This window comes from Aquila chrysaetos, chromosome 24, assembly GCF_900496995.4.
Source record: "Aquila chrysaetos chrysaetos chromosome 24, bAquChr1.4, whole genome shotgun sequence".
NCBI lineage: Eukaryota > Metazoa > Chordata > Aves > Accipitriformes > Accipitridae > Aquila > Aquila chrysaetos.
The window spans coordinates 15,975,815-15,988,806 of NC_044027.1; the positions used below are offsets into that span (position 1 = coordinate 15,975,815).

At 41.9% G+C, this 12,992-nt stretch overlaps 1 protein-coding gene across 7 annotated transcripts; it reads right to left on the bottom strand.

The window, feature by feature from the left end:
- Nucleotides 1-199: 199 nt before the first annotated feature.
- On the bottom strand, nucleotides 200-12,964 carry LOC115335226 (globoside alpha-1,3-N-acetylgalactosaminyltransferase 1). Of its 7 annotated transcripts, XM_030000608.1 has the most exons (9): nucleotides 11,923-12,964; nucleotides 10,298-10,487; nucleotides 10,138-10,208; nucleotides 9,423-9,530; nucleotides 8,269-8,331; nucleotides 6,884-6,934; nucleotides 6,748-6,783; nucleotides 4,518-4,652; nucleotides 200-4,057 (listed from the first exon to the last, which is right to left on the bottom strand). In XM_030000608.1, exons 4-9 carry the CDS (start codon nucleotides 9,482-9,484, stop codon nucleotides 3,373-3,375), a joined length of 1,032 nt encoding a protein of 343 aa, XP_029856468.1. In that variant the 5' UTR covers nucleotides 9,485-9,530; nucleotides 10,138-10,208; nucleotides 10,298-10,487; nucleotides 11,923-12,964; the 3' UTR covers nucleotides 200-3,372. The 7 variants fall into 7 exon arrangements, with proteins under 7 accessions (XP_029856468.1, XP_029856467.1, XP_029856469.1 ...); XM_030000607.1 differs by lacking the exon at nucleotides 10,138-10,208; XM_030000609.1 differs by lacking the exons at nucleotides 9,423-9,530; nucleotides 10,138-10,208 and having other exon boundaries at nucleotides 6,748-6,808.
- Nucleotides 12,965-12,992: the final 28 nt, after the last annotated feature.

Genomic DNA, 12,992 nt, shown 5'->3' on the forward strand with positions numbered 1-12,992 from the left:
AGGAAAGAAAAAGCCTGTCAGATGGATTCTTAAATTAGATGGACAATGAATGATGAGTCTGTTCCAGCTGAGCAGAAAGGGATGGATGGAACAAGGGGCCCTTGGGAAGGCAATAAGCTACTGATCTGAGGCTTGGTTAAGGACAAGCAGGGCTTGAGTCAGAAATACCTTGAAAGCATCATCAGATTCTCAGGCAGTGTAAATTGGCTGATGATTTATTTACATGCAGTGATTCACTTTTCATGTAGTACTGCATGCATGTTTCCAAGTCCAAATTCCCTTGGCACATGGACATGTGAGACTGCATTGTCTCCTGTGGCGAGCGGAGCAAGACCTCACATACAAGAGTGCCACTCTGCTGCCTTGCTACCGTGTGCCTCAGTTTCCCCACTGAGCAATGGAAGTTGGTGGGGAATTCTCATCAGAAAGTAGGTCCTTGTGAAACTCCCACGCTGCCCACAAGCCTCAGGCTGCACAATCTAAATGAGAGAAGGAAAGCTTGCTGCTGGTGTTGGGGGACGGGGATTAATCAGCAGGAGATGACAACTGAAGTCCAGGCTTTCATTAATTAGAGGAGGGCATGAGCTGATTCAGGGACCATCTCCCACACTGCACTGGGGAGCGTGTTTCTGCAGTCACATTCTTCTGCTCACTGGAGACATAGGGAGTTTCTAGGTACTGCTTCAAATCACAGCCCTGTCGAGCAGAACTGTGTCACGTAACATGTGACACAAGACATTCACCTGGGGAGAAGCTGCAGGCCTGCCAGGAAGATAAACATGTTTGGCACTGCACAAATCAGGCCATTACCACGTCAATCACAGGGTCCTGGATTTGGCCAAAAGGTGGCTAGGAAGCGGAGCCGGAGACCAAGCCTTTCACAAAAGTTTTTCAGAACAGGTACCCCAGAAACATAGGCCACCCTCTATCACGCCTCATTTGTGCTGGAGAACTTCCTCTCGTGGTGGATTTAGTATAGGCTATGAATATCTGCACAGGAATTCAAGTAATTTAGTATGGCAGAATGAAGCCCAATGGCTGCAAATACAGGCCGCAAACACAGACCAATTTAGAGCAGAATTAAGGCATAAGGGGAATTAGCCATTGGCACAGCTGATCTATAGATTTGTGGCTACTCTATTACTTCATGTTTTTATTGGATCTGAATGCTTTTCTGAGAGATCTAGCACAGACCAGCTATGTATCGTGAGCTTGATACTGACATTGGGAGATAAAATTACCTGGCTTGTCCTGTGCAGATCAGACTAGACAGTTCCTTTTGGCTCATAAAAAAATCCATATGCATATATATAGCAACTGGCATAATGAGACCTTAGTTCCAGTCATGGCCTTTGGACACAACTGTTTTACAAATAAAAAATATACAGTATTAATCCTGGAATCCTGGTGGGAATATATCTTTTTGGAAATACTTGGATAAGGATCTTTCTTCACCCTTTTGGCTTAGATGAGGTGCGTGGTTACCAAACATAGACATCTTCACAGGAGATTCAGTTTTGTGTTAATTATGTAGAGGGGTGTCTTCCTCCAGCACCACAGCACTAAGAACAGTCTGGAGAAAATACAATAGGGTAAACCCTTTGCTGGATAAAGCATGAATCAACAGACCCAGCTGCCACTAAAGGGTTTTGGGCTGGAGGTATTTTGTGTACCTTATCTATATTATGGGTACCATGAAAGATTTTCTAATTAGTCTTCTGGAAGATGAAATGCCTACAATGACACTGGCAAGTGCCATTTTCAGCCGGCTCACACAGGACTGAAAGGGCTTGTTAAGTCATTTGCAATCAGTGGTGGGGCCCTAAAGCTTCAAATACTTGATACACTGCCATACAGCAATTTTTCATGTGAAGAGAAGCAAGAACAGTCAGGCACCTCTTCCCCATTTTCTCTCTCTCTGCTAAATGAGCCTTTTTTCTTTTCTTTTTTTTTTTTTTTTTAAACTGTTCCCTTAGAAACAGTCAGCTTAGGCCTTTCACCCCTGCTTCTCCTCTCCATGCTGTACAGCACTGCCATTCTCTGCTGCTCCCTGTGGTCCCTCTCCCTGCTCACATTAAATGAGCATGGCACGGATTTGCACAGCCCTTTGGTAGCATGCCTTGGGAGGTAACAGAGAAGATGTTTATGGCAGATGTGCTGCGGCAAGGGATGTGGCTGACGAACTTCCATGCTTTGACCTCAGTTGACAATTATGCTGTCATCGTTGGCAAGCTGTGGCTGTTCCCCTGTGTTTGGACCCCCCCACACCTCTTCACCCGAGCGAGCTGTCAGGCTTTAAAGTCTGCAAAAGGCCTGGTTCAGCTTCTCATCACATTCGTGCAAAGAAAATGTTAACCCCAGCCTACTTCCAGCTCTAGACTGAACTCGCAGTTTCACTAGAGCATTTCATTATAAAATGAAATCACCCTGTTTGCTGGAAATACATCAGCTCTTACTGCCAGTTCCAGCAGCTTCTAGCCAATTTATTTCACAGAGCTTAGAAAAGTTGGAAAGGACTGAAGCAATGGATAGGAACATGAACCTCTCAATACCAGATTTGCTGTGTTGGAAAAGATTACATGATCTACAGAGACATGGGAACCAGGGAAAAGGTTCAGAGCACATCTGTGATTGAAATAAACCCAAACAAGTTCAGTCTGGGTCTGAGCTGTGCCAGTTCTGTCTAAACTTGGGTCTCCAAAACACAGATTGGAACGTGGAAGATAACTGCTGTATGAATTCACACTATTTGTCCTGTCAGACCAGGGTTCTTACTGGCAATGGCTGGCACCAGCTCTCTGCTGAGAAGGTCCAAGAAATCCTGTTGCACACTAATCAGGGATAACTTGCTCTGAGCGCAAGTTTCCTCCTGATCCTGAAAAAGGGTGTGAGTTTAAATCACAATGCATGAAAATTAATTGCCCTGCAAAGCTGGATTTTTAAGTGAAAAGGTCTTTACTAAAACTCTAGGTCTTCTCCTTCTCCACAGGAATGTCAAATACCATTTTGATCTTGCTGAGTTTCTGCTGGGCCTCAGGAAAACACTCAGGTAAAGGCATCTGTAGCCTTGCTATAAGGACAGCCTTGCATTTGGTAACTGGCCTTTTGGATGCCATTTTGTGTGCTGCAGCCTCAACCAGGATGCTTGTATTTACAAAGATTAGGAACCTAGAAACCTTTTCATTCTCACCTCCACTTTGGCTGCTGCTTCTGAAATGCATTAAGACTCCTGTTCTCCAGAGAAATTATCCACATGTTCCTTTCTCAGTTTGATCACACTGGGAACAAAAATTCACGATGGGGCATGTTCTGTGGGAGCTAATATTCAGTGGGTTTGATTGCGTGGAGGACACCTCTGCGGGGATCAGATGGTCAACCTCTTATCTCATTGTAGTTCTTATCCACTGTGGAAAAACGTATGAGGTGAATTTCAGGGGGCTTTGGCTTCCTGTCATCCCATAAATACTCTGGAGAAAGCACTTTGGAGGGTTTGTGGGAGAGGAAGTGCCTGTTGAGATGACTTTCTTCCTGCCAGGCTGCCATGATTCCATTGGCTTTGTCCGTCAGGATGGTCATGTGGCAAGTCTTGGTGAACTCATAGACTTTCTTGACCAGCCCTCCAAACACGGCTCCTCCGTAGTAGAAGTCCCCTTCTCCATCAGGGATGTAGGCTGCTGAAGAGCTCCTCCTCTCATAAGGGAACTGGCTTCGAGGGACATTGAAATAGCCAGGGTGTATGGCTGCTACTGTATCACCCAGGGTCTCGGGCCCCCAGGCATTGTAGAACACCATGTCAATGTCCAGGCAGAAGAGGTAGTCCACCTCCTGATGACTTGTCTCTGCTATGTGCTTGTTTATAGCCTCCATCCTGCGCATGGAGATCTCTTGCCAGCTGGAGTATTTCTTGATAGGGACAATGACAAACCTTCGTCCAGGTTGCAGCTGGACATCAGGAATTGTCTCAGGGTTGTCCGTGAAGATATAATAGTTCACCCGATAGCCTTTCATGAAATGTTTCTCTGCCGACTCCAAGAAGCCGCCCACAAACCTTGTGTATCTGTGCAGACACAACACGTGAATAGCACAGCAGAGACAAGGGGGATGCATGGTGGATTATGAAGGGTACTTTAATGAATGGAAGAAGACAAGGGATGAAGAGCGTTGACTAGCTATTGCTGCAAGGATCCATACGCTATACATGCAATAGGTAAAGTACAGTGGAGGACAAGGAACAAGTGGATTATCCCTACTTTGACCAACCAACCACCTATCTACAGCTGTAATACCCAAGGCACATGCTAGTTCTTCAAAAATACTGACCAGGCTTCCAGGTACCTTGGGTGCTGAGTCCGTTATCTTGTAGGCTTTTATGATTATAGACACAATACCTGGGCATGAAAGTTTACTACAGACTGGGACAGATTTCAGCTCTGCTGAGGACAAGAAAAGCCAAAATGATCTTTTGACAGAGGAAGTACATCAACCCAAGAACTGTGCCCACTGAGTGGTTCACTTACTTTCCAATGGCAAAGGCTGTCACCCCTATGGTGAGGTTCAGTGGCCTGTAGGCACTGTCCAGGATCTCAGAATTGAAGGTTCCTTCCCAGATGATGGGGGCCAGCCATGGTGTGACTGTCAGCACATCCTGACGCCTGAAGGAAAGGAAAGGGAATGTTAATGAAATGTAACTGTTCCTTTGGTTTAAAGGCCAGTAAATGGGAAAGAAACATTCAAAAGACAGTTAGAGGAAGAGTGTGTGTATCAGCATTAACTCATTATGGATATTATTATCTTCAGATTTTTCTCCCTGCTCTCTTATTTAAGATTACTGAGCATGGACATTTCAGTTCCTGGGATGAAATTAAGCACTATCTAACAAACTGGCAAAAACCCCAGCATCTACTAAAATCTCATTTAAGCTCATAGGACTTTTCTGCTAAGGAGAGTTTAATGACCACTGAACTCACAGAATAAGAAGCTACGCATATTTGCTATCAGTCTGATGCAGATTGCTACATACAAACTAAAACACAAGTAATAATATGAAAATTACTATAAAAATATACCCCATTGCTGTGTTATTAAAACACAGCTTGCGGCATGACAGTTTATTTTTCCAGTATTTATATATAGCTTTAACACATTCAGATATAATTTAAAATTCTGTATGTGAGCCAACATTCAAACGTGTAACAAAGTTATAGAAAATCCTTAATCTCCTGTGTGGGTAGTGGAAATGTTGAATATATATGCAGCAGAGTCTGATTATGCCCTATTACAGCTACACAATGCTATTTCAACTTTCTTTGTTTTCAGGGTTTCATTCTTACCTTTTTGATTTTAAAACAAGATGTCATTTATAATGTGTAATTTACCCTAGCCCACTCACATTCGCCCCAGCCCATGATCTGTAGCACACTGCTAATGAAATTTGTCATGCACAGCCCAGGGCCACACTTGGAGGCTGAAGCAGTCTCCCATCTGACACGCTCCCAAGGCAATAGTAGCACAAGAACCAAACCAAGGGATCTGTGGGGAGCAGTTTGATGGCTGAGGCAGCAGTACACTTTCAACCCAGATCTAATATTTTCAGTCTGAGTGGATAAGAGAATAACAATTTCACTCCCTCCTATAGTAATGTGTATGATTAAAAGATGAAATTATACAGGAAGAAGAATTTGGTTTGTAGAAAATGTACTAACTGAGCTGTTCTCCTCCTGGGTTAATTATCCTTTTTTAGACGAGGAGAGAGAGGGAGAGAAGGAAATCTGCAAGTTTGCTTCTTTAAGAAGGGCTTTTTTTCATTTCATTCTAAAGGTCTGCACTGGGTTTCCCCATGACTCATTTCCATGGTATGCATCCCCTTAGTGTGTGCTAGTGAACTCCCTTCAGAAGACATAGAGCACTAAAAGCTACAAGATTCTCTCCTCATTTAGTCCAGTACATACTAGCTGATTTTGCACATTAATTTATTCAAATATGGAAGGGAGAAATATTCAGGCCTAGCACGGCCTGTTGAAATAGCGGGGGGGGGGGGGGGGGAGGAATATATGTATGTACCAACGGGGTGTGTATATTAACGTGCAAAAGAATGGTGGCTGTTGAAGGTGAACTGCTAGAGATAAGAGTCAGGTCATTGGAGCTGGACCAAAGGAGACTGCTAACAAACACGAGCTGACAAGGAGCATTTGCCTAAGTCACTTCTTAGTTGCTGCTGCCTGAAACCTTCCACGTCTGTTTAAACTCACTAGTTCGACGGCTTCTCATAGAGACTTGTCTGTGTGAGTGACTGCAATCTGTTCCAGTGTAAGATCCAGCAGGTTAGCTGAAACCATTGCTGAAGGTCATACAAGGCACCTGCTTGATTTTGCCCTGAAGTGGATTTAAAGCTCTCCCACAGCTGGTTACAGCTACAACACAGTTTCAGAAAGTACTTCGCACTGTCTTCCAGCTATTACGTATCTCCCACCTCAAAAAGAGCTCCTGGCAGCAACCATGTAGACGGACTGTCTGTGTGTGTGCTAATGTATTAATTGGGAATTTACAGTAGGTATGTTAACAAGAATACAGTGGCTAAGCTCAATCTTATAGCAGCATAGACAGCTCTAGACATACTCGTATGGTTAGCTTTCTCATGGAACAAGGTACTGTTCAGTGTGTACCAGGACTCTGAGACTGTGAGGACCACAGAGCACCCAAACCAAAGTCAGCAGAAACAAACGACAAAGTTCAAAGAAAGAAACTTACTTTGGAGCCAGCACTCTTGGCTGCTGATAAAATAATCTGTAAAAAAAGGAAGAAATATCCACTGAATAATACATGAATATGCCCGGAAGAGAGGAACAGCAGTTTAAAGGTCAGGAAATAAAAAGCCAGTACTTACTGGGGGAAAAGCTGGATTGGCTTCTCTTCTGTATATTGGAGTTTCACGGAGCTGCATGATGGGGAGAGAATAGAAAGGGATTGTAATGCTTTTCTTAAAATATGAACCAGGTTCAGCTTCAGGACCTGCTGCTGTACTGACAGCCGTCCCAGTCCTCACTCCAGTTGCTGTGCACGCTGCTCTGCCTGGTACAGAGAGTTAGACGTTGCCTGTACACACATTCAGGGGCTGTCAGACAAGTAACAGTTTTGAAACAGAGCGCACAAAAGAACAAGGACAGAGAGATGCTGGCAGTTCTCCGAGTCTGTGGGTTAATCAGAGTTTAGGGGTCAAAAATCCAGGGAAGCATATGCTTGTTGGGGACTGCCAGTACTGGTCATGTATGTGCTCCATTCCCTGCATAACTGTTTCTGTTCACCTGGAGGGCTGAGCTACCTGAAATATATCACACTTTAAATAGCACAGAGAAATAAGCATCTTGCTAGACACGATGGTTTTTAAAGGCTTGAAGTTATCAGAAATGCCTCTATAAGAGATCATCTTTTCTATTTGCATTGTTTTGTTTTGGTTTGTTTTTACAAGATTAGTAGGTCTCAACAAAACATTGGAAAAGCCGTGGCTTGTCTTGTTACAGCTATGGTCCAATATGGCAGTGAATTCACTTAGGCCATGTACCCTGCTCCTCCACAGTGTAAATTCTCTTTTATGCAGCTTTGAGACAGCTTTTGGGACCCATGCTAAGTTAGTTAACTGTACATTAGTTTGCATCACACAATGAAGCTGACGCCTTAAACTGTAAGGCTTCTGGAGAAGCAGCTACCCTTTCATTTGCTCAGAGCAGGCTTCTGGTCCACAACTCAAGTGCTGCCATAACACAAATACATTCATAAAGTGAGTGGAAAGCACAGATCATAGAGTGAAGAAGAGGAACACAATTAGGAGACTGGGGGGTTATTCCTAACTCTGCCAGAACTCCTTATGTGATTGTTCATTTCACTTCTCTGACTTACATTTCTCCATGTAGTGAGCTGGGATACTTAATCAACAACTCAAAGCACAGTGAGATCCTGCGTGTACATGCGCATGTGTGTGATTACACCCTGATAATAAAGCCAATGTTAACCTGTTAGTCATGGTCTCTCTGTGACCCACAGCAAACAAGGCCTCACTCATGCTGTACAAATACAGAGCTGTCCTGAAGGGCAAGCAGACTAAAGCAGAAAAGGTTGCCTTATTACCATTTTGTTTCAAGAGAGTGACTAATTATAGATTCATAAAATAAAGAACAAGTGACTACTTGTTAGTAACTACTTATACTGTCAGTGAAGTACAGCTCCTGTAACAATCATCTGTGTTATTCATTACATACAAAAAGGGATACTTACAAGATTTTGGGGCAAGGAAGGTAATATGGGAGGTAGTGCACTTTTCTATTTCCAACTGTAATCCTGTGATAGCAAAGAAACCTTTTAAGACAGGTAATGTTAAAAGATACCTTCCTAGGATTTTCCAAGATCTTCTGAGAATCTGGCACAGATTTTGAGAAGTAACTCTAGCTAACTGCATGTCTACTTTACTAATTAGTGTACGATCCAGGGTATTCATTTTTCAACGTAGTATACTGCTGATAAGGTATAAATGGGAATCTCAGAACAAAATGAGTCCAGAAGCATCCAGCTTGTAACATCAGTTCTAAGTATTATTATTTACACCAAGTGGTGTGCAAAATATAGGCCTACGCATTTTTGAAAAGCATACACAAATGGAGACACATAAGGCAATGCCCAAAATGGATAAATATGTAATATACACTGATGTGTTATACTGACACTTCCTGGGACTTTAAATGCTGTGTGTGAGTCCTTTAATTATTTTTTTTCCCTTCAGTTTTGATCACAATCTATATACATTTTTATATACAGCACTTAATTACTGGTGAAATGCAGCTACCCACAATGTGAAATAAGAGCAAATGGCAACATCAGAAGTACAGTATAATTAATAATAATTTAATAATTAATAATCAAATAGTTAATAGAAATACCTGATCTCAGATTCCTTTCAGACAATGTTTGAGTTTGCTCAAGAGAATCTGTAAGGCATACTCAGTAGTCAGTATACTCAAAGCTACAAACATTCTCAATGTTTGAAAGCTACAATGTTTGATAGCTACAAAGCTATTCCTAGTTATATTGGAGTGAGTTTGGACTGTTTGAAGAGACAGATAATCATTTCTTTGAAGGCCTGAACTGAAATGTAACTGGAATATTCTGTACTTGAACTTTTTTTTGTGAGTCAGATACGGTGTTAGCAGCCTAATTTAGACACAGTTGGTCTTTTTTTCTCTCTCCCTTCAGAGGCTTCTCCCTCTACTAGTGCTACTTTATCTGTTATACCAATTACTGTTCTTTCTTAAAGCTCTAACAGGGACTTTCCATAAAATGCACCACCTATATTTTTCTGCTAATATGCTTTTTACCACAGTATAGATATAGACAGGACCTTTTAAATATGACCAAGCTTGCCAGCAAATGCTTACCAGATAAATGCAGTAACAACAAACAGACAGACAAGCGATCCCACCACTTTCCTGGAAATCATGCCTTCTAGAGTAGAGGAAGGAAGGGCAACTTCTTACTCTGGACAGCTTTCAAATTGCAAAGAACAAAAAAGCAAGGGAAATTGGCTATAAATATCTCATTATGAGAGAAATGGATTATTTAATCATAAAAGCATGAGGCTCTCGAAACACTTTCATTTTAATTCAGTCTTTCTGAAATCAGGAACACGGAAGGAACCAGACTGTAAGAGCCAGGCCACTTAGTCACTGAGGCAGTTCCTGTAAACCATTTGAGAAATCTCTCCATTTCAGTGAGATCTAATCACAGTTATAAGTGTGCAAGGAACCTTTCTGATTTGATTCTAGTTTCTGTAGATTCCATTTATTCATCTAAAGCCCACACCCTTTGCAATTTAGTAAACTTATCAAAATCAATCATATCAGGTGATATGTAGAGCTAATACAGTTATCACTTCAGCTGATAAAACTCCATCTTTCACAGAAGAGTAACTGCCAGAGACAGGTCCCTCCAAAGATGCATGTAGGAAAAAGGTAAAACTGAAGTCCAATACAAGCAAAGAAACATTAGACAACAATAATTCATACTGGGTAACAATATTTCTCTGCAAGTCAAAGAAACTACTCCCTTTCCAACAGCCACAGAAATCAACTTCCCCTAGGTCAGCTGTCTTACCTTAAAAGCTCAGATTAATCCCTTTTCTGTTCACAGGGAAGTAAAGGTTCCCACAGTGTGAACCATGGGACCTGTGACAAACACACACAGCCTTTGCATGTGGCCTCCAAAGGGGCTTGTTACAAGCACATTAATTATTATAGGCTACATTCATTATTACCTTTAGTGAATACAGAACTACGGTACTGCAGATAAGTCTCTTGTGTGTGCAAGCTCACTTCCGCCTCCTCGGCATCTTCTGTGTCCACATAAAGTGCTCTCCTGCAAAGCAAGCTTTCCAGGCTGCTGCTGTAGGGACTGTAATGCAGTCTCGAGTTAGAGGAAAGCGCGTTCTAACATGTGACTTGAGCCTGGGGAAAAAAAAAAAAAAAAAAAAAAAAAAAAAGAGGCTGTTTGTCAAACTCCTATTTATAGACAGTCAGTAGCATTGATGTTAGTGGGAGGAACCAGTACTGGGCAATTCCTTTTGGGAAGGCTGAAGTAAGCATCACAGAAATCTTTTCTGTCCTGGCCCTTGGTAAGGCATACAACAGTGCCAATGGATCTGAAAAGACAGTGGCAATTTTCCCACTTTAATTTCTTTGGTTATAAAAAGACAGGTAGCAAAAAGTTCTTTAATTTGCTTTATTATGACTCACAGAAATCCTCTCTGGTGCTTCTTCCTCACTCTCCTGTCAACCAATCTAATCAGCTTTCACCAAGAAGCATCACAAAATCCCACTTTAAAAAAAAACAACCTAAAAATATATGTATCTCTCAAGACCTTCCAACATTTAAAGCCTTCATGGATTTGTGCTGAGCAGTTCTGGATTCTTGCCTAAAAATGCTGCAGATCCACAAATGTAGTAGGATTTGCAACCAGCCTTTCCCCTCTGGCAGTTGCTCTATGCTTTGACTAGTTTTATCTAATTCCTGTGCTAATTCTGTAATGAGAGCTGCTAGACTGATGCCAGGATTTTTCAGTGCCACGTATCTGAGCTTGTGCTTGATGCCTCCAGCATATGCACAATGGACAAGTGTGTAAAGGGGAGTTCAAACAGTTGCTTTTCAATCATTCTTTGAGAGCTGGCTAGACATAGGGTGGGTAGGCAACCTATGCCAGTGCTTTACTGCCCTTCTCAACAGAAGGCTTCCTAATTTCCAACCGGGATTTTGCTTGCTGCTGTTTAGGTCTGTGCCTTTTTATGGCAGTGACTATGCACCTGGAGACTCCCTTTACATACCTGAAGGCTGTGACGTTTCCTTCCCTCTTCTATTCTGTGACCTCAACCGCCACAACTCCTTCAATCTTTCTTTGTAGACTGTTAACTTCAAGACCCATGGTTATTTCTGTCAATTCTGTTTGAATTCTCTCTAATCAGTCTATTCTCATGCAATCTGGTGCCAAAACCCAACTACTTCTGCTGAGCCCTCACCAGTATTGAGTGAAGCAGGATTACCCCACAAAACTGAAATGATGTGACAGTTCATACATTCCAATATGACACTTGCCTACTTTGCAAGAACACAGCACTGATGATGACATTCAGCCTGTGGCCAAATGTAATCGATACGTTTTCTACGGAACCTCTCCTAGCCAGGTCTATGACACATAAAGCCTTGCACTTGACTATATGGAATTATACTCCATTTTCAGGCTCTTTGTTTTTCTAAAACATCAAGCCTTCATTGAATTCTTTTTCCCGTGGTGCTTGCAGCCCCACCCAGCTTGATACCACTTTCCAATTTCATAAACATCCTCTCAAAATTTTCCCCCAAAGCATAAATGAAAACATATGACAGTACCACTTTGCAGATAGTCTCCTGGGGATTCTTCTGCACCTGACCATCCTCATGCACTTATAGCCCTGGCATACAGAGACCGACAGCATAGAAATTGGGTGATGGGGAAGGACAGAGGATAATAAAAGGATAGAAGAAAGGAGAATAAAAGTTATCCTCAATTTGAATAGTGAAATTAACACAGAATAAAAAAATGACATTGGCCTTCTGGTTATTTTAGTGCAGTTTCAGCTATTGTAATAGGCAGAGTGTACTTCCATGTGTCTTTACAGAGTAAACATCTAATCCCTCAGGAAAAGTAATACACATATTTTGAAATATTGCATCATTAGGAGCACAGCTGATGCATTCTCCCTTTGCTTCAGTTTCTGTGTTACAAATCTGCAAGAACACTGGAGCCAGATGAGTTCGGAACATCTCCTTGCATCTAAAACCATCTCATTGACATTTATGATATTTGTCCTCATCTGATTTACAACTGTAAGGTTCACAATGAATGCAAACAAAAATGAAATAGATGTGGTTGCAGTTAATGACAGCATCTCCTAACAAACACAAAAAACAGCTAAAGCATTTTTAATAGTTACTCCTCAAATTAGTTCAGAGAGTTTTTTAAAAGCGATATGGTTGAAAGTAGCTATATTACTCCTAAATGAACTTGCTTGACCTCCCAGAACAAAGCAGTACATTATTTTCCAGCCCTGCCTTGGAAAGCATTCTGGATTGCAGATAAATACCTCACTTGTAGACCATTCCGTGGAAAATATTCTTTCCAGACCAACTATTTCAGATTTCTAAACCTGTATTTCAGATTTCTAAACCTGAAGTCACGAGCTGTGAGTACAGTGTTGTTCAGAATGTGAAGAAAGAGAGGATATCCATGGGAAGGGCTTCGTCTGTGCCAAAGAAAAAGTTTCCTTGCTGGACTCCATTATTAAACCAGGCTGCCTTTGAGTATTATAAACTCAGACTGTGCCATGACACAGACATATTCAATCATGCCTTAGTCTTGAACATGAACTTCAGTACAAATCCACTGCTTGGGCTTCTAGCTTTTCAGATTCTCATATTAC

Bases quoted from the DNA above. Each gene is read 5' to 3' on its own strand.
- LOC115335226 (XM_030000607.1), bottom strand. From the start codon at position 9,484: ATGATTTCCAGGAAAGTGGTGGGATCGCTTGTCTGTCTGTTTGTTGTT. The intron at 8,332-9,422 runs GTAAGCATTTGC...TTGCTATCACAG, and splicing joins GTTGTTACTGCATTTATCTG to GATTACAGTTGGAAATAGAA. The intron at 4,653-6,747 runs GTAAGTTTCTTT...CCTTTCCTTCAG, and splicing joins CCAAGAGTGCTGGCTCCAAA to GCGTCAGGATGTGCTGACAG.